Source organism: Melanaphis sacchari, unplaced genomic scaffold, assembly GCF_002803265.2.
Source record: "Melanaphis sacchari strain LSU unplaced genomic scaffold, SCAv2.0 Contig247_pilon_pilon, whole genome shotgun sequence".
NCBI lineage: Eukaryota > Metazoa > Arthropoda > Insecta > Hemiptera > Aphididae > Melanaphis > Melanaphis sacchari.
The window spans coordinates 57,103-80,226 of NW_020271122.1; the positions used below are offsets into that span (position 1 = coordinate 57,103).

General features: G+C 24.5%; 1 protein-coding gene across 1 annotated transcript; it reads right to left on the bottom strand.

Moving 5' to 3' along the window:
• Positions 1 to 403: 403 nt before the first annotated feature.
• Positions 404 to 19,982, bottom strand: LOC112594912. Its single transcript, XM_025339929.1, has 6 exons — positions 19,686 to 19,982; positions 7,730 to 7,854; positions 6,182 to 6,406; positions 4,794 to 4,929; positions 4,394 to 4,526; positions 404 to 614 (listed from the first exon to the last, which is right to left on the bottom strand). Exons 1-6 carry the CDS (start codon positions 19,980 to 19,982, stop codon positions 529 to 531), a joined length of 1,002 nt encoding a protein of 333 aa, XP_025195714.1. The 3' UTR covers positions 404 to 528.
• Between the last annotated feature and the right edge of the window lie 3,142 nt (positions 19,983 to 23,124).

Genomic DNA, 23,124 nt, shown 5'->3' on the forward strand with positions numbered 1-23,124 from the left:
TATAATTTTAAATTTTAGCAATAATATGATTTAAATTAACAAAAATGCTCATTTTAAATTACTGACCTCAGGAGTATTGTTCAACAATATATTATCTTGAAACTCTTATAACATCTAATCAGTATTATTTGTATTTACAAATACAAGTATAATTTATGGGCTTCTTAGGATTAATATTTCAATACAATTGTATTGTATATTTTTCAATCCTTTTTTCTAAAATATCCCTTATTGTTACAATCGAAATAATATTGTTTTTTAGGTTTATTGCAATCACAGGGTAAATATCCATTATTAAAGTAATACAGTTTTGATTAGATATAATAATGTAATTATAATAAATTGAATGTTTACAGTTGAATATTATCTATATTTAAAATTAAAATAATAAAATTGTCTTGATTTTCTTATTAATGGCTGGTGTATGTTAATAATTTAAAATAATAAAAAAAAAAGCCATTGGAATTATAGTGTAAATGATTTCTAATATTTAAGTACCTACAATTATCTTTGTGTATGTCTTGCATCTCAATCGTATTCGCCACCCACAGTTATGCTGATATCCTGACCGATGGTTTGCGTTTCATGGTACCAAATATTTGTATCCAATACAACTATAAGAATATTGAACAATCATAATAATATTGCATACAATATTTATAAATCAATTTTAAAACATTATCATGAATATGAATGTAAAAAGCTAATCTAGATCTAAAATATTTTAAATTTTTAGTTTTTATATCTAATGATGATAATAAATAATATTAGATAAAGGAATTGCGGCACATGTATTTTTTTATACATATTAGACCAATAAGCGCTGGTGAATTACACATACTTACTTTGCAACATTCAATTTTAATTTTTAACTTGTAAATTCTTTGTCAAGATATTTAGTCTATTTATGAAGTCGATTTAAATATTAAGATATTATTTTAAAAACTATGTGAAACAATTGCATTACATTTGTACTTCAATATAGCAAAATCAGATTTTAAATATATAAAATTATTCTTAAATAGCGCACCTACTTTGTTTAGAAACATGAATTTAACTATTTTATTTTTAACTGTTGGAATCTGAATACATATTTAATTTACTACCGCTTTTAATCGTTTTTATACTTGTGCAAACAAAAATGTATTTCGTTTTCCTCGACTTATTGCGTGTGCGTGTACGAAAGTCGTATTCTACAAAGAACGTTTAAGGATTACACACGCTAATGTTCTCATTTTCTACTCAGTAGACAGTACTCTTCCCCATTAACACACTTAAAAATAAATATACGCGTTACATGTATTGCCTAGGTATCACTTTTTTCCTTAAAATATGATGGAACTTCAGCCCCCTGACATGTTTAGACATGTTTTATTTGTCAAATCGATGATCCATTTAATTTACACAGTATGATACGGCGAAGTGTATTTATTCAAATGCTGTGCAGGAACATTAGCTAGGTACAATCGGAAAAACAAAACGAGCCATACGTGCAGTGCTAGCAATTAACCTATAGTCATGACTGCTAATAATTATTGACTTGCGATTAGCTTAATTATTTAGCTATTTCCATGTCAATTCTTATCAATCCTATCCAGTAGTGAGTAGGTACCCGTGTTTCGATGAAGGCTAGGTATATAGCTAATGCCATTAATTTATTTTCAACGACTGAATTCCGACAACATGACATGTAATGATCATAATATCTTACAAGTACTATTATACTATCACTGTGCTCCGTGTAGTAGTTTTCAGAATTTTCTTATTCATCAACTTGTGTACCTAATAATATTGTTTAGGTTAAACAATTTCGCTGTTCATCAACAACTATCAAACCAAACGGTAAAGTATATGAATATTTACGACTATAGGTACCTACTATAATCTATAGTAACGCATGTTAACCAGAAAGTTTATTATTTGGTGATTGAGTAATATAGTGTATTAGTGTGTTAGGTACTCTACAATAATTAGTATATCGTGTTATTTGCCATATTATTATGATGTTTTCGTTCAAAATCTCTCATAATTACGATAAATTATGTTGGTGTTTACCTATGCTACCGGAAGTTGGAAAGTGCATAGGTACAAATATAAAAGTGCGTTTGTATTTCTTAAATATCAACAATAGTTATTATCGGTCTTGGTTATAAATTTGAGAAAATTAATTTCCTCGGTCTAGTACCTTATACAGTTATACTTGATTCAATGTTCATTTCTGATTGTGCGGTGATCAGTCAATACGACAATAAATATTAGGCGTTTCGTATTAAGTATATTATATAAGCGTATGATAGTAAAAATATATTTTTTTATAATATAACATGGAGTCAACAGAAACATAATTTATTTAATAGTTAATGTTAAGGAAGTAGCAGCTACTTGTTAAAATCTTTAACATTCAAAGTATAAAACAATTGAAATATTTTGTTTTTTTAAAGTAATTACCTATTTTAGTGCTTTTTTAATTGGTTTTTAAGTAAATGAAAACATAAAAATGTTTAACTATTATGTATACCTATTACCTACTGCTACCTACGGTAGATATTTACTTTAAGTAAATGTCAACTAAATTGAGTTATGTATTTATGTATTATAAGTATAAAAATAATGTTCTATAATATTATAATTTATTCAAGTTTAGATATTTAGTATTTTAACTACCTACTCTGTATTTGTTGGTTGTCATAAAGAATGCTATAGGTATGTGAATTGAATATAGATACTAAAATACCATGAAATAAGCGTTGAAAATTATGCGAAATAAATACATAATCATTTTTATAGCTTAGGAAGTAAAATTTTTTAAATTTAATGTATATCTATCTACTTATTTAATATTTACAAACAAATGTAGTAATATATTTTATATTGTATCGTAACTATATATTATGAAAAAATAAATTTTTTTGTTCAAATACCATATAAGTTTTTGGTATAATACAATTAATTTGTTATTCCTATTTCAAACATAAATTTTAAAGTTAATAGCATGAAATTGAGCGATTAAATAAAATGTCTTAATTACACAATATAAAATTATATGTTTAGAAGTTTAGATTGTAAAACGATAACCCTTATCTTTAATCAAATTTATAAAACAAAAGTTTTGGATTCTGAATATCTGAATGCAAAGTCATTAAATCTATAGCCATGCTTATGAATACCTAATAATAATAATAATCATAATAAAAAATGTTACGAACAACAGAAAGTTGTTGAGTTTGACAATTCTCAAAAACATTATTATTCAATCAAGCCAAAGTTTACAAAATGATCGAACAAGAAACGTGGATGTTTTTATTTTTTTAATGAACTAATACGCCATAGATGAGCCCATAACCGAGACAAATACTAAAGTAAATAGCTGCCTATTTATGTATATTGAATAATATAAGCTGTCCTGAATTTCGTACTTACTGCTCAGAATCTCAGATACAATACGAGTAAGTTTATTTTTCTAGTTACCTACATATACTATAGGTATGATAACTGATGAGCATTGCGACCCGTTCGAATAAAACCGCATCTTGTAATGCTCTATAAAACTTCGAATTGTCCTGTTATAAACTCATATTCAAGTAGCCAAATATGTCTATCCGACTATCTACCTAAATATAGGCATCTATCGTATCGTTGAACCGCCTCACATAGTCGTACATGATTTCTAAGCCTCAACGGGGTTAGATTAGTAGTGTTGCAAAATCATTTATAATAATAGACAATAGTAAGTATATGATTGTGAGGTATAACCCAAGTGTTAATTAACAAGGTAAATCAATAAGGAAACTTCTTTTTAACTAGGTTAAGAAAATATTATTTTTCATATTAACTCTAAACTCGATTGAAGTTAAATACGTTGATATTTAACTACAATAATATTACCATACATACATTCATAGCTTAACAACTTTAATGATGTTATCTTAACTAACTCAAGTTAAATTTTACCATTGACTTCATACCATATAGCTAGTTGCAAAGTTATTTATTTTTATAAAGTCCTCACAACTTCATATTTTATATGAATTATTTAATAATAGCCATGAAAAATTCTATCATATACTAATACATTATAATATTATTTATAATATGCCCCACTAATGTATATTTATTCCCATCAAATTTTTATATAGTTTTAAAAGTTTGGTGTGAAACTGTTCGTATAAAATATGTGTATATATAATATATTACATTTCATATATTATATGAATCGATTTTTATTGGTAAGTGCTATAATGAGCTCACTTCACCCAAAATGTTCGTCCAAGCTATACCTACCCATTACCCATAATAATAAATCAGCCATCAGTTGTACTTTCTGCACACCGATAATTATAATGAATAAAAATATTAATTTTAGATAAAAAATACACGCGTAGTAAGCACTCACTTGTCGAACCAGGTTCCATGAACACTTCGAACATTCGTTTGCATTTGAAAAAACATTCGGCCGGCGTACGTAACGTCCATTTTTTATATCCGCTGATTTGCGTCTGCCACGACGGAAATGCTACTTTGTCGATCTGTGAGTTGAAAATCCATTCCATTTTCACCGCAATTGTGTTTTCCAATTTATGAAAAAAATAAAAATCGTTAATTTTTTTTTATTTTGTAAAGATTTTGAATGGAACAACAAATGTAATGGTTTTACAATGACGTGTTTTTTTTTTGTCGCAAAATACAAAAATCAAACTAGAAAAAAATTGAAATTTTTATGTAAAATAAATGATTAATTATTGTTCCACGTTCCACGAACGTACAATTTATAAGTATATTAAATTGTTACTTACGTGCATTGGTGCTCCGTGACCAGGTGTGCCCATAAAAATCCATAGGGTTTGCTTCCTGTCTGATAGTTTTGGTAAGAAATTCGGTAAAGTTATATGTTCCTTTAGACGATTTATCGATTTACGTTCACAATTGCTCCTGAAATCATATCGAAATGTATAAGTGATTTGGGGCTTTTGTTATAATATAATATTGATATATATATATATTATACAATGTATCTGAACTATCTATAACTACTACAATTATGCTATTTTAGTGAAGTATAAGTTATGAATTAAACATTTCAGTAAAATTTTAGAAGGGAGAGATCATATTTATTTAAAAATCTTAAATTAGATTAGATAAATAAATTTACATAACCAGACTTTTTATAAATTATTTCAACGTTTTCGTTCTTTTATCATAAACAAGTACCTATTACTTGCATTTATATATTATGTACAATAAACTTAGATAAAGCATAAACTATAGTTTAAACAAATCACTTATAGGTACGTATTATTTCCATGAAAATTGAAAACATTTTATTTTCATTTTTTAATTTAATAGTGAAGTATTAATATGTTTATATTTTATCAATATAGTATTATACTTATTATAGTCAATACATCAATTTAACTTTTAAAAAATGTTGCTCAATAAACTTATTGCTGCTAATATTTCGAATTTTAATGTTTTTACTTGCTTGCTACCACAGGCAACTTTATTACATTTAAAAATATAAAAACTATTTTTTTTTCAATTATGAATTTAATTATATTCAAATAATACGATATGTAAGAGATAGATTTAAAAGTTAAAAGTTATATAGAATGTATAAGATTGGAGTCAGTGTGTGATAGACACTCGTTTCGCCACACTAACCTAATCATAATAGGAAACTACACGTTATGTAACTTATTAAAATCTAATATGTAGAAGAAATGTATGAAAATAATTTAGGTACCTATTACTGTTAATCGTTATTCAAACTTAAATTCCTCTTACTTGACCATATGTAATTTTATTATTATTATATAGTTTTATAAGTATAATAAAAATAGTTAAATTTAAAACACTATTTTAATAAAGAATTGGATAAGAATCATTCCAAATAGGTAGTACTTACATATTATATTGATACCCCTTTTCTCAAAAAAAGGTAAAAATGTGGGAAATATAATATTTCATAAGTAGTAAAATATAATTATAAATCACAGCTGCAATTTTTTTTTTTTAGTACTTCAAGTCTTAAACACATTTAATGCAATTTCTAATCTTTAAAAGGATAAAAGTAAAATAATTTGCATAATCCTGCAAGTTTTTTTATATAAATATAGTTCAGTTATCTAATACTTATATTAGTATAGTAATTAGTAGTATACCTACTACCCGATACCCAACGTACCATCCGATATACCACGGGGTATATCCGGGCGTCATCTTGGCCCGTTCGTCGTCCATGTTCAGAGCTTCTTCAAGCGTTTTGAATTCGGTTTTGTACGGGAAAAATTGGCACGGCGTTAGAAGTTTGGAATCGGACAAATTTTTGAAAAATCGAAACCCAAAATTAGTCGACCGCTCGACATTGGAGTCTTCGACAACCACTACTGGTCGTCCAGTATACGCGTAGCTATGAAAAAAAAAAATATAATTTTTATAGTCTCATTGTTAAAAACACGATATTTCGACATAATATTTTAAATTCACAAAACAATTATCGATTTTGGGTCAATATTTGCTCATTTCTCAATTATTAAGGTTTAAGATTCGTATTATATTGATATGTTAAGTATCACCGCCATAATTGATAATCATTCATAAAAAATTTATAATAATAAACCAGTTTTAAATTAGCGATTATTTATCACTTATACTAATATAAATATCATGAAACGACTTTAATGTTTAAAATATACATTTTTTGTTGGTATCTATTAATGAAATAACGTTGAATATTGTTGAAATAAACAATTCTGATTGGTGACGGTGTGTATGCATCTATTATTTAATATATTTTATAATTTATTTTATATTACTATTAATTATTAACTTTTCTATTAGTTATATGGCAGGCTGAATATTTTGGTAAAAACATGGTGTAAATTACGTTATTATTATGTATAAATTATTTTATTATAATATCATTGTTATTAATTTATAAGTATATGCTCTATAATGCATGTAAGAATAAGCTCGTGGTATAATTGTATAATGAATAGCTAAAAATATCTCAATACTACAAAAATCTCACTGTATATAAATAAATTAATTCAATTAAATAAATAATTTCAAAAAGTTTCAAAGTAACTAAAATTGTTTGAAAAATCGTTATTTATCGTTTACATTTCAAATTTTATCAATGAAATTTTTAATTTTTAAATTTAAAATCATTATACAATTGTTTGTATGTATTTTGAAATTTTGAAATTGATATAAGAAAAACTTATTTAAGTATTTATATAAGTTAATAAGTTGTAAAAAACCTTATATTATTAATAGTTGTATTACATTTTTAAACTTTTTTACCGAGAAAAATTATCTAATAACATTTAGATAGATTTTTTATTATATGTATAAATGTCAAATATAGCTTGTAAAAAGAATAAATATATAAAACGTATGTAAATATTTACAAACTTCAGTGTACCCTAACATAATGAAAATTATAATTTAAAAATAATTTAAATATTATACATTTCTATCTAAGAATAATATTTTTTAATTTCAAAAAAATAAAAAGTTATAAGAAAAATAATATTCTATAAATAGATCAAAAAAAAGGAAAAAATATTTTTTAAATAATATGATATTTAAAAAGCCTAATTGACACATCTATTAAACAATATTTTAATAGTTGACTGTAGATGAATTTAGTAATTAACTTGAATTTAAAATAAATTTAAAATACAATTTTTAAAACACAAAACATTAAATATTGAATAATTTAACTTACTGCTTTTCAAAATTTTCCGCTGATAGATTGAATACCTTCTCAATAGCGTCTAATTCTTGGCAGTAGGAACAATCAATTGGCGGTCGTAGTACATCTTCAAAGAAGTCCGGTAACGTCAATGCACACTAGATAGTTAAAATATAGGAACATAATAATATACCATTTTTTGATTATTACACTATTTTTAGTAGATATTCACATAACTTTTAATATACAGATTAATACTTAATGATATTTTTTAATTTAATAATATTAAATTAAATTTTATATTTTTCATTATGGGGATACCAAAAGCACAATTATTGTTGTCAACATTTTTTTTTTTTTTTTTATTTAAATGTTATTACTTCTTATATAATCAGTGTTTAAATAAATAACAAAAATAAACTAATGTAGTTATAAAAATAAAATGATAAATCACTGAGACTGAGAGAAAAATTGTCCCGTTTTATGAACTTAGATATGACTCAAAATTAGTATAAATTAGGTCATTTAACTATATGGTTTATTTTTAGTGAACACATATAATTAATATTAGGTAGGTATACATATGAAAGTAGGATTTCTAGAAATTTCTAATTGATTAATATCAGAATTTTCAAATATGTATATATTTTTTGGTAGGTATTACTTATTTTAAACGGACAATATAAAAAATATATTTCATTCAGTATTTCATATATTATGAAATATTTTACAAGAATTTTTAGACGTAAATTAATTTAATTTATTTTACAAATTAAGTTTATGATACAAGATTATCCAAATTGCAAATAAAATATTTATTAGTCAAAAATATTATCTGATTTTAAATTATCTACTGTACATAATTTTAGAAAATAATTTAATTGTGCTTTTATATTTAATGCTTTAATTTTTCAATAATTTACAAACCATAATGATTTACTATTATAATTATAATTGTTATTGTCAGTTTTTGAATTGAATGCTTAATTATTGCAGTAAATGTAAATTTATTACTAAATCAATATAACCAGCACTCAACTATTATATATATATATATATTTTTTTAAATATTATAAAAAACATTGTGTATAGTAAAATATTTTAAAGTCCAATTTGGTTTTTGTAATGCGATACATTCTGGTTCTTCCTATAATTTATGTAGAACTAGAGACTAGAGAGTCAGAATAAATTTTAATACTTTCATATTATATCAATATGATGACACAAAACCGAATAAAATATTTCATATGATAATATTTATAAATTATATTATGATAACTAGTATTAAGAACTTTGAGTTATTTTCAGGTTGACATAACATATAATAATCTGATGTCCTTTCATGCGGTTTATGGCACTTTCTTCTGCTACAGTGATTTTAATGAAACCTACAAAACATAATTCACTGCTATAATACCAATAATAATACCAAACATCGCTAAAGTGGTTTTTATCATGTGTACTGCCTGACTGAACAAATAATAAATAAGATTATAGACGATTAATGGCTATAACGACAAAATACTACACATATACAAATTATACTACTTTTTTTTTTTTATCATAAAACGTTATTCAATGAAGTATATGTAATATGTTTATTGTTTACATATAGTATAGATGGGTTGTACACTTATACATATACTGATTTGAAAAAGTTTTTTGAAAAATTATACACTTTTAAAGTCTATCCCAATCGAATGAAGTTAGTTATAAAACATATAGTAATATCCGTTACAAATGTTAATTTAAGTCATAATATTAATTGTATAATATAGTTAAGAATTAAATTTTGAGTACTTTAATATAATATATGAAACATAGATTGAAATTGAATGCGATTATTAGTATTTAGAGGGGGAGAAGAGTTTATTAATTTAAATCTTCATACACAATAAAAAAATCGTGTCACTTCATTTGAAGAAATAAAAATATAATAACGATTTGATTATAGATAATGTTACAAAATTCATACATTTATTTTTGTTTAATATATATCTATAATAAACTAATTATTTTGTAATTACTAATTTGTTTTAAATTTAAATATCTCAGATCTTCTTAAGTTTTTTGTATTGGAATTAAGAAACTTAAACGTAAAACCTTATTTAATTGTTATGAGCATTTAAAATTAAAATTATAATAAAATAAAATAATTAAGTCTAAAATAAAAATCTTATCAAATTATAACAATAAGTTAATTTATCAATAAGATAATTAAAAAATATTAGTCAAAGTGACATGAAACTTTTCACCACGTTTTATATTTTATCATTTTCTACTCATAGTAGAATTTTAATGATATATTTAAACTAACTTTAATATACTATAGGTACATTTGATTTTCAAATTTATTTTTTTCGGTGAATTGTAATAATTATGAATATGTGGTGCCTTATTTTTCATAAGTTCACATATGCAAATATGTTATTTGATAAGCGTTTGAAGTTTAAATTGACCGTTTATTACTTAAAATGCGTTTTCAGTATGATAAATCATATAAATTATTGAACTAAATACTTTGTATATTACACAAGTGATTTCTTAAGTCTTAATTTCTTATGCCTCGTTTTTGAAATAATGGCTGCAAATGCCATTCACGCAAGTAGTTCATGGAAAATGTGGATTATAAAAGAACTGAATGACTTACAGTTTATTTTTTATTCGTTTTTTTTTATAAGTAAAATTTGAATAATTTTTTTAAGCGAGCCAAATCCTACTACAAGTCTTTGATTAAAGTTTTAAATAAAATAAACATAAATTAATTTTCAAATCTCAATTCAAATATTCCAAAGTTATTTTTGATCTCCACCCTCTAACGTGTGCTTAATATATCTTTTTCATGTATTGTGGCTTAATATTTTAAACCGATAAAAAAATAGAAAACTATATTTTTCACAAACGATTTTACGATCATGGAAAAATTTGATATACCTAAAAATTAAAAATGCTTATTTTAAAACTAAATTAGCACCCATATAGCAATTATTATAAAAAGGATTAGCTATACAAACATACACATAACCGTACGTAAAATTTCTGTGATAGGTATTTGTAGGGTTAAACACTTTTTGACCAATTAAAAATATAATCTTGCCTATTATTTACGGAGAACGCGCTATGGTCATTACACTAAAAATTAGGTTAGAAACGTGTGAAATGACCATTTACTGTGGTGGTCATATACAATTTAATTTGTTTAATTAAAATTACGAGTGTGGGCCAGCTGTAGAAGTTCAATTATTATCGTATTAATGGTAATACCGAGCTGTGAACTTTTGAAGATACGCATATTGTTTTGACGAAAGAAGGAATAAAATAACAGTATAATAATAATAATAATACAAGAAAATTCATGGACGGGTGGTCAGACTTAACATGCGCATTATAATGTCTATTTTTTTTTAATAATATCTTAGGTATGTAGTATGTACTTAAAATGGTCGAATAAACTTGACTAGAATTAGGTGTAAAAAAGAAAATGTTGAGTATGAACAAAGAATAAACCATCGATATATGTGCAGTAATAGATATTTTATTATCTAGATAATATATTTAAAAATTGCGTTCGTTGATCAATCAAAAAGCCACGTGTTTAAATAAAACCAATATTTCATTACGTTAATATATTTAGACGTATTTTGGGTCATAGTAAAAGAAAACGTATATAGAATATTATAGACGGCTTACACAATTTGACGTGTGAAAACTATCCCGTAAGACCTAACATTTGTTACGAATACATACAATTTTTAATTATCTCAGTTACATAATTTAGTATTCAAAAATAGGGTAATTCGTTTTTAACACTTTTTATTTCAAACATTATTCACTTATTTTAAAATATTTTTTTTTATTATTATTTAATGTCTCGTTAAAAAAAAAAAATCATATTTACAGTTTATCTTCGTTATCGGTTTTTAAATTATTTACTTATTTGAATGAAAAAATATATTTTTAATTTCATTTTGCAAAGCACATAATATTTTTTTAAATACATTTTTTTATGGTAAAATTTTATAGATTGGAACAAATACCACGCGTAATCACTCTGTATATATTTCACTTGTGTGATAAATATGCCATGAAATAAACATTACAATAAAATCCTCCTTCTATGATATGATCACGCATTTTAGTAATTGTCATTTTATTTTATTAATTTATTAATTTATGTACTCCACAAAATGTATTTTTTTTTCTAATTATTCTATATTCTTTGAAATTCAATAAAAATCAAAGAAATCATATAGATTCTTGAAAAAATAATTATCTTAAACAAGTAAATAAACTATTATTAATAATAATTGTTGACTGCGCCCGAGCACCAGACAATATTTATTTTAAATCTAAACTAACATGGTAACATGATTAAAGGTATTATTATATCGATTTTAATTACTAGTACTTATAATCAATGGTATTATGTAATAATTATGAATTTTATAAGTAACTCTGATTTTGACTATCCATGTAATATTTAAATGTCAAGTGTTTATAAATGTCATGGAACCTACTCAGTAGTCTTAACGACAATAATTATAAAAGGACAATTTAAAATAACACACATAATATGATTTGATTTAGGTGTTTATTTTGTAATTTTATTTATATAGGTACCGATTAATGATTATTAATGTACGTTTATTACAAATCATCATTCATGATAGTCGTATACATTTTTTTTTCATCTTTAATACTTTTTTTTTAATTCTCATTAATGATACTTAATTTTCAATTTTGGAAATTATGACTTCAATGTAAGTGTTTCTTGGAGTTGAGATTTATTGCTCTGTTAGATACGGATCCGTTTTTTAATGTTACTCTATGTAACTAAGAATCTAGAGATTGATGCAGTTGTTGATTATTTCATGGTTTATTATTTTATAGGGCACATTTAAACTAAATTACATACTCAGTTTATAAAAATATATTTTTGCATTGCAAGTTAAGACTTAAGGTTAACGTGATTTCGTTTTATTATCAGATACCTACTTAGGAGATTCCTATAGTATTTACCTACGTAGACTAAATGACTTGAATTTCTTTTTTTTTAATATTTCTTTTCATAGTATGTTTAAATTATGTATGTGGTATGAGAAAGGTGGCTTAGTAAATAATTATCACTGTATACAATTTCGAGAAAACTGTCGTCCCTAAACTGTGGTTATTCACCACTATTATAATCCTTGCTAATTATTTTATTCCTTTGGCATTATTAGTATCATATTATACATTAACCAAACACTATTATTTATAAATTATTTAGTCGTACTGGAATTAAAAAAAAATTGATATTATAAACACGACGAATATACAATATATATGTGTGTGTGTGTGTGTGTGTGTTTATATACGTATGTATGTAAATATTATACCTAATACATAATTAATAAATCTTTTCAAGTAACAATATTTAATGCCTAAAACAAAAGTATTGTTTTAAACTTATATGTTTATATGATAGGTAAAATTAAAATAATTTTTAGTTCTTAATATTTTATTTACATTATATACAAAATTGAAGATATCAGTCTATCAAAAATATTTTTAACGACATGTATAAACGTAGTAATTATTGGTAGTTACTAATTATCAGTCATCACTAACTAAATCAATAATCTGCAAAGTAATTATTCAGCTTATATATAATCATACGAAATTATGAAATTAATAAATTAATTTAACCATAACTATGACTTAAACATTTATAAATTTTACATCACTGTAGAAAGAGGTATTGCTAATATTCATAACAATCATAATCATTAAAATAATTTAACAGTAGGTCAGTAAACAGTTTATAAAATAATAAAACATCTTTTTTAATATTCTAATTAATAAAAAAAAAGAGTATTTATTTTTAATGTATTATGTAACATTGATAATAAATACTCTAGTACATTAATTATTAATCCTATTATTTCAGTTAATATATTATTATTAAATTTAATATTTATGACGTAAACAAACCGTTTTCATTTTCTATAAAAATATTGCAATTTTTTAATTTTTTTTTTAGATTATACTTGCTTGTTTACAGTATAAAAAACGTCTTAACATATAAATTTTATTTTATAAATAATTATTATTACGATTCGTTAGAGAGTAAAAAAACAGTTTATTCAGAGGAACGGTGTCTATAAACATAAAAGTTTCTACTCTAAGTATTTGGTATAACTGCCAAGTTCTTGTAGATACCTACAACCAACCAAATTCAACTCTAGGTTATGAAGTTGGTGACTTGGTGTATCAATTAATCCAAAGTCTAAGTAATTTAAAATCTTTCCACTTTCATATTTCATACGACTCTCAAGAATTTGTATTTTAAGAACGGGCCGTAAGTTATTTGGTTCCTAGACCATAGTGTATATTTCATACAGGTACTAGACAATTATTTAAAGAAAATAATAATTCTGTACATGCTCAATTCATAATTAATCCTGAGCTGTATTTGAACATAACACTATAGATTTGTACTCCTACTATTAATTGAACTAACAATTAAAAGCTAATTATCACTTTATCAGACATAATATCAGTCAGCATACCGCCAGGCCGCCTGACATAGGTAACTGACTTATTTAAAATAAAATATATAAAACTATCCTTCTTTCGACATAGAGAATAAATCTCTGTGGGTATTTCAAAATCCATTATTTCATATTTGAATAAATTGAACATATAAATACAATTTTTAATGAAAAGCCATTAAATCACTTTAAACTTAGTTGAATTATTTTTCAAACGTATTAATATTAAACTCAATTGAAATAAATGCAACGGGACCAATTTTGATTAAAACCAAGAGAATTTTATTTTAGTATTTAAGACTATCAAAAACAAAATTTATTTTTGACCTATCTATACGTATATCATTAATTATTTGAATTATTATAAATTGCATATTAAAAAATGTCGATAATTTTAAGTAATTAGTTTAGTAAACTTAACTTTCAAAACTTGTAAAGTATGCCAAATATTAAAAGATTAAAAATATTTTGTTATAAAACACATGATAATATATTAATATATATTTAGTTTAACTATGTTTTGAATGATTATTGATAAAACGGCAATAGGTACCTTTTAATACGATAGTCTTAATAACATAGGCTCAATACTATGCATTAATTAATATTTAGTGTTGGTGACCTAAATTTGCGCAAAACACTAATCTATAGATCTTAACATATTATTGTCTTTCTTCCTGTCTTATTTTTTCTCTTATATTCCTTAATATAACGGTATGTTATTTTATAGTTTTTATTCGAAAATATTTGTTATATAAATCCGTAACTTTGATATTTCAACAGAACTACAAACAAGGCCATGGTTCATGAGGAAAAAACTTAATAGAACGATATGACTTGTACGGAAGTCAGGATATTTCTATTAACACGAATAACACGACACTAGATTCCAACGCGTTGTACTTATGATTATGACAAACGGTGGGAAAATAACTGAAACTGGTTACAGACGTAGCAACTATAATGCCGGACAGTTGACATTATAATATTATATGCGTAGGTGCCATTATTTTCACCGGTTCACACAGTATCGTATCATTCGTACCGCACATAAAAATACAATAATCAATTGATTACGATGGCCCAAAGAAGCGTTTTTCCATCGTTTACTTCGGTTAAGGATTTCATTATTTTAGTACTCATCTATTTAGTTTTATAACTATTAAAAATAAATATAAACATTCATTAAAGGTAGGTGCAATCATAGGCGTCTGCAGAAATTTGTCGATATGGTGGGTCAGTGATACTTATTGATTTCAATATAATATTAGTGCTACATTGCTGTTAACTATTTAAGTATAATAGTATGCTTATATATTATATAGTATATTACACATTTTGTTTTCTAGAACTACGTTGGAGATGAATCATTTAATTGTTCGATACAGAATACATTTTAAATGTATGTTTCTAAATGAAGTCATATATCATTCATTATGGGAATTCCAATAGTCGTTACTCAGATAATTATTTTGATAAATTATTTACTCAATTTTCGATACTAGTTTATTTTATACAATTGCAAGTAGGTACCAATTACCCAGTAGTTATTGTAAAATAATCTATAGAGATGTAATAGTCTGCAGACAAATTCGGAAAAGTTTGAAATAAAAAAAATCCACACTCGCGAACACCATTGGCTATATAATTGTTTAAATAATTATAAAAATCATCCATAAATATAATATTATACTTAATTAAAATTATGAAAATTAATAATGTTTTCAGGGTCATTGTCAGTGTCAATTTTTAAAGCGAAAAACACTCATTTTAATCAGTGAAACTCTTCTAAAAGTGTAGTTGGCTTGTAAATAGATAAAAATCTGATAAAAATCTCGAAAACATCTAGTTATTGTAGTGAATAATCGGAATACCAGAAAACAGAATATGATAAATAAAAAAAAAAAATGTGAATTTCTATACATATATATATCAGTAATTTTTAAAATATTGCTTCGATATTTTTATTATGCATACAATTTTAATGCATATAGTAAATAATTTAAAAATTGCTCTCGGAAATATTTATTTGCTAATCTCACAGCATTGAAATTAAGAACACTTCCAAAGATAAAACATTTTTGTTTTTAAATTAATTTCCTACATATAATATTAGACAGTATTTGTATAATAATTGCGCTATTCCCGAGAATCACTTTATTAAATTGAATGTTTATATTTAAACCTATTTACCTATATGGTTATATTTATTTTAGAAATTATAACATTTTATAGTAAAATTATACAAACAAAAATTAATTTCTTATAAAATTGATTTGAAAGACGCAAAATATTAATACCTAATAAAAGCATATAGAAAAGCCACTGGAATTCAATAATTATAACGATATCGAACTGAGGGGCATTTAAACATAATTGTCAAATCAAATTATTTGAATTACTCGACTATCAGGAAACAAACAATCATAAATAAATATAGAATAGGACAATAGCATATTATTTTGATAAACAATCAAAAAAAAATTTATAATTATTTACTATCTAAAATATTCAATAGTACATAGTCTTCTCAAAAACCCAACAAAATAAAGAAGCTTTTAACAAACATAACACTGGGGGCATATTAAACTTGTATTAACTATATCTTATAATATAAGCCTTGATTAAACAATCTTAATTTAAACCAATAACAAAATATTAATTTAATATTATCGTTTAATAATCTTTGTCATCGAAACCTATACATATGTTGAAAAATATATTTCAGTATAATAATATCAAAATATGCTGTTGTATTTTTTATCGAATGACCAAAATCTTGCAGGAACTTATCATTATCATACATATTAAATATTTTATTCAGTATTGAGTGATCTGTTAAATATAATACATTCATTGTTTTTAAAATTTATTTTTTTAAAGCTATTTTATTGTATACTTGTTATTTAAGTCATTATAAAAAAAATTTCAATTTTTATCGAATTTTGTACAATATAATTTAGTTAATTATATAATGAGCTTGAATTATATTCTCGTTGATCAATATGTTAATTCTATTTACAGAAATCGATGGAGAGAAAATATTTAGAACAAAATGAAATAATATACTGGTGTAAAATTGTAATGCATGCTGTAGCTATAATAGGCATCAGGAATCGGCAAAAGCGTTATAGACAACAGATCTGTTTGATATTTTTATGGGTAGTGGAAATAGTTCTTATAATAAATTTCTCTCAAAATAGGATAAAAAAATAAAAATGTAAAAATAAAAATAAAAATAAAAGAGGAAACATTATTTATTCTGAGCTATCCTATAACACAGTTTTCATACACGGTTCGGCGATCTTCATACTTGCATGACCTATGAGTATTATAGTATAATATAATGTAGGATAGGTACTCGGTTAAATATAATTTCTACAACAAATGAAAAAAATGTGGTACACATCGTTAATGTATATAAATACACATATCTATTTATAATATATTTATATATACATATACTTTTAATAATGCATGATGAGATATAAAAAGTACTTATACGCGCACCCGTATATTATATTTTATATATACGCTTATAATATAGAACGTTAAAAATTACTACTTGTTTTTTTGCAGTACGAATATTTCTGCCTTACCCAATGTGGTTTGTTATAAGTTATTATAATTTCTGTTTAGCGAACTTTTTATAATTAAAAATGAAAAAGTTGTTTTGTGCATTGATTTGCTATTCATTTGTCATGGTGGTTACCGTTTTATAAAACAACAGTCCTATTCAAAGAAATAACTTAAGTTCACATGAAGGACTGCACATAAATTGCTTTTGTGCGCGCGTTTATGAAATATAGAAACTTGACTAAGTTATCTATTCAACAATGTATTTTTATATTTTTAAATCATTGAAATTTAAAACGTTATAAATTGATGTACAAATTGTATAAGAAATAATTTTTTTTAAACATAAGATTTTATAGGATTAAGCACATACATGTTTAATAATTATACAAGTTATCTAGACAAAAAATATTGAAATACTGTTTGATATCAAAATAATAGAACCACAATGGTTATAATATAATAATATTGTTATTATTTTTTTTATAGTCTAAAGACTATATTATTATAAAATTTTATCGTTATGTTTTAACGTAAGAAATAATTGGTACCCTGACAAAATATCGCAACAAAAATGTCGCGAAAGACGTGAAACCAATAAATTGTAAAGAAATAATACCACCGTAAATTATTATTGTATCTGTTAAATCTAATATCAATAATTCCAATATTAAGACAGTCAGTTGGGCTGATCGAGTAAAGAAAGTAATAGTAGATTATCATAATCGAGAGCTTGAAGATCATCTTCAAGGTATTTCATTTAATATATATAATACATATTTTATTATTTTTTTTTTTAATACTTTTATCAATTTTATTAAATTATACATATTTTTATCAATTTTACTATAATATATTTATATAACAATATTATATATACATTGAAATTTGAATTATATAAAATTATTTATATCTGTTATAAAATATCAATCAATAATTAATATTATTTATTTCTAACTAAATTATTGCTATATTTTATATCATACGATATTTCAGTTGCGATATTTTAGTGGTGATATTTTGTCAGTGATTTAAAATACCTAATTGAAGGTTTCTGTGTTCTAATTTAAAACATCAAGAACAATATAAAATTAAAAACAGACAAAACAAATATCTATCTTTGAAATAGCTTATTGTTTTAATGGTTAACTACAGTATAAATTATTTACTATAAGAGAACTTGATCATTTTTGAAAAAAATCCATGCATTTTCCTGTTTTAAGCAAAAGTCGATTAAAAATTCAATAGAATAATATGAAAAAATATCATTCTCATAAATCATTGAAATTTGGTATACCAAGAAAACTGCCAAAACTGTTCATATTATTATTCAAAATCTAATTCTATATGGCTAAATTTGTAATCAAATTTTACAATTTTAAATTATTACTGGGACTCTGGGAACCTTGAGTCTCTAATATCGATAATTATACAAATTGTAATTTATAAATGCTTACATAATATGCCACAATTTTGACTGTATAATTTACGTGTTACACATTTGATAGTATCACTTTTTTTGTCGTAAAAACAGTTAACGTATTAAGAATTAGGCATGGGTAGCAAAGCACCTATGTTGATTATACCCACTAAATTATGTAAATATTGTTTCGAACCAAACGATTAAAACCTAATAATCGCGCAACTAACGGAGAAATAATTAAACTATCGTAAAAAAACTTTGTACGTATAACTAACTAATAACTATGTAAGGAATGCAAATAATATCGGAATAAATATTTTTTTTAATATTTGTGTTTTTTATTTTTATCATAGAGGGAGTAGTTGTGTAATTTATTTCTATTTTTACAATTTTTTTAATCGACGGGGTACACCTATTTATTTATTATTATTACACCACACAGATCATTGACGCCTACCTGTTGATCGGCAGCCGACTGAAACATCGCTAATAGCCAGTGTTGGCAAACGATGGCCACGTGTTGCAAGTCGACAGCCGCCACGGCACAGGCGACCATCACCATGGACAGGACTGTCATCGCGGTACGCGATTGTCCACCGTGCGACGATGCAACCGCCGCCGACGCTACAATCCTCCGACGACAACCCGAAGTTGACTTCCTCCTATCCGCTGTGTCCGATATCCCGTCCGCTACCATTTCGACGTCACGTTTACCGGACTTTGAAGCGACTGCCGCCGTTGACGTTTCTTTCATCGCTCCCTTCCAAGTCGGCGGCTAAACGATGATTGCCGTAAGTCGTGGGCGCGATAGACGCATCCCTTACCGCTCGTTTACCACCCTTCCGACAGATTTTCCCGATAGTGGACGACAGTGGCCGACGGACGAGTGCGACTAAAATTCCGACTAACAACGCATACACACAACACCACATGTAGAGTCAGAAAGATACTAAAAAAAAAAAAATAAGTTATAAGAAAAATACATTCAGTTATCAAACGATATTTAACGTAATGTAATAAGAATAATATAAGAGAAAATAGTTAATTGTTCAATATATAAACATTAGGCACAGTGTACGAAAAAACTAAATTTAAAGTTGTTAATAGGTTATATACAATTCTTACATACATCGGCTATAAACAATTATTATTAAAATTATTTTAATATTGCACTAAAAGATAAAATATCTTTAAAATAGGCATCATAAATAAAACTAAAATTCGAATAAAAATTTTCTATTTATTAAATTTATATTTTAATAAAATAAAAAAAAATAATAAAATACAATATACAATGTATGTATTAATTCAAAAAAAAAAAAAAAAAAATGCATGTATTTTAACATTAATGATTTATAGTTAGAAAATTATATTTTTTATTCTATATAATTAAAAATATACTAACATGTATACGTAGTTACAATGTATATTAATAATTACTATCAAGCTAATTATTAGCTTGATATTAAGTTCTAATAGATTGTTTCTCAAAAAAGTATTCCATTAAAAATACTAAAAATATTTATAAAAATTTTAAAACCATTATTGTTTTTTAAAATATTTCTTAATTTTAAGGTTATTACTATTTACTTATAACTAGTTCAAACTGTCCAAATTTAAACTGTTTGTGTAGTTAAAGGATCATAAACAACACCCCCAAGTACAAGTAGAAACAAAGTCATACATATATAAACTGGATTTTGTCTAAATTAAAAATGTATGTAAATTCTAATTTTTCAATTTTCAATTTTAAAATATTTGTTTCAGATAGAGTTTGAAATTAAATTTTTTACCAACAACAAGAAAAAAGGCACAATTTACATTATATCAATTTAACCCAGTTAATAATCCAAGTTCAGTATAAACTATAAATAAAAAAAAAAGGTCGTTTGGGTGCATGGGTGCAGTTCATGTATGCATGTATGTGCTACACGTTGCAATCGACTGGCATCGTGCTGCACGCGCTATTAATTTTATTTATTGTATTTACGCTGTAGCACAAATCACAATGCATAACGCAAGAAAAGTTGCCACCAAACGTTAACGCCTAATACGAAAAAAAAATCATATTTTTCGTTAATTCTGAAACAAAAATTTTCCCGATATTTTAAAAATTTAAAAAACTATACTAAAATGTTTTTTATTCTTAATCCTTAGTCCTTACTACATATGTTGTTACTATTTCAATTAAAATACAATTGAATACATAACAAAAACGTAAAAAGTATAGACGCTTAAAATAGTTAGTTAATCAGTTAGTAAAAGTTTCGTATATGCACTAGCTATCGACTATATCGTACCATACTTGACAAACGACTGATCATGGTCTAGGCGTAAGACAAATAAGAAATATTAAAATTTTTTTGGAAATTTCAGATAGATTTTAATTTTATTTACTATAAGTATTGTCATAGTCCAGTTCACAGTAAGGGAAGTACGCGAAATTTTTAGATTTACATTATTAAAGTTTGTATGCGCAACATCATCGACATATTAACATGTTTTCGGCTTCATTTTATAGCTTTTTATTTTTATTAATATTAATAACATACGAGTTAATATGATTTCTAATATGAAAAATAAAACACATACAAAATGTATATATGTGTACTTTATTTAAAAAAAATCTATATATTTATTTATTTTAGTGTATATTCTATATTGTATAAACGTATCATGATTTTGAGCCCAAATAACATGTTTTAACCACTCATTAATAGCAACAAAAAAAAAAAAATCAACAACAAAGATAATGACATTTTTAGAAAAAGATAGCATATACTTTAGATCCCATCATATACTTTGATAATGACATTTCTTTTTAATAATTCTCTTTAAAACCTAAACAGCAGGATATAGAAGACACGCAGTTTTTATACTAATATTATAATGATATATCTATGGGTTATACGACATACGTTATGGGATATTGACTACTAAAATAATTATATACCTACCTTATATATAATAGTTGTTAATAATAGATATTTTTACTTACACGTAGTATAGGTACTTATTAGTTATTAGTTATTAGTCTATATGAGAACTATAAAATATAATTCATTTACATTTTTGACGACCAACAATGTAATATTTTGTGACATCTACATGACTATATAGTGTGAGAAATTTTGAGAGTGATAATATAATATAGTAAATATTTGAGCTAAACTATAATGTTCGTCTACCGTGTATTCTTTTAAAATTGGCTGTTGAATGATAAACTGACTCCATATAATCATATATTATTTTATAATAATGTATTGTCATTAATGTGGCTAGTTCTCTGTAGAATCATTCTACTTAGAACTAGCCATATTATTATATTTATATTCAAAACTACTTTCCTTATTTTATTTTATACTTTTACATTTAAACTTTCTCTCGTTATAATTATACCAACCCGAAATGTTTTATTTTTTATAATCATAACTCACATTTCACATGTCCCAAAACGGTTCAATCTAATATTGTAGAGTACAATACACATATATAATTAATACATCTGCTAAGTTATCTACTTGTATCAAACGTATGTAAACAAGATTAAAAAAAAAAGTGTTTGTATAATTATGGTTTACAAGAAACGGAATACGTTTTAAATGTTGGTATTTTATAATTATTAGTCTAATTATTATTTAAATTTAAATAATTACTGGTTAAGCCGTTATAAATCGGTGGATTTTCAAAATCAACGTTAAGAATTTGAAAATGTTATAGGTAGGTACTTTTTGATATGAAATATGTTATAAAATTGTTATAAAAAATTAAATTACAGAATAATTTACATATAAAATTATTAATTTTAATCTAGTTCGCGTATAATCTTTAATAGTTAAATGTTTATCATATTAAATGAATTAAATGATAAATTTCACAATAATATTCTGAAACAA

Coding starts and splice junctions, on each gene's coding strand:
- LOC112594912 (XM_025339929.1), bottom strand. CDS start 19,982: ATGAAAGAAACGTCAACGGCGGCAGTCGCTTCAAAGTCCGGTAAACGT. Junction 7,855..19,685: donor AGTCGGCTGCCGATCAACAG/GTAGGCGTCAAT, acceptor TTAACTATCTAG/TGTGCATTGACGTTACCGGA. Junction 4,930..6,181: donor ACCCCGTGGTATATCGGATG/GTACGTTGGGTA, acceptor ATATGATTTCAG/GAGCAATTGTGAACGTAAAT.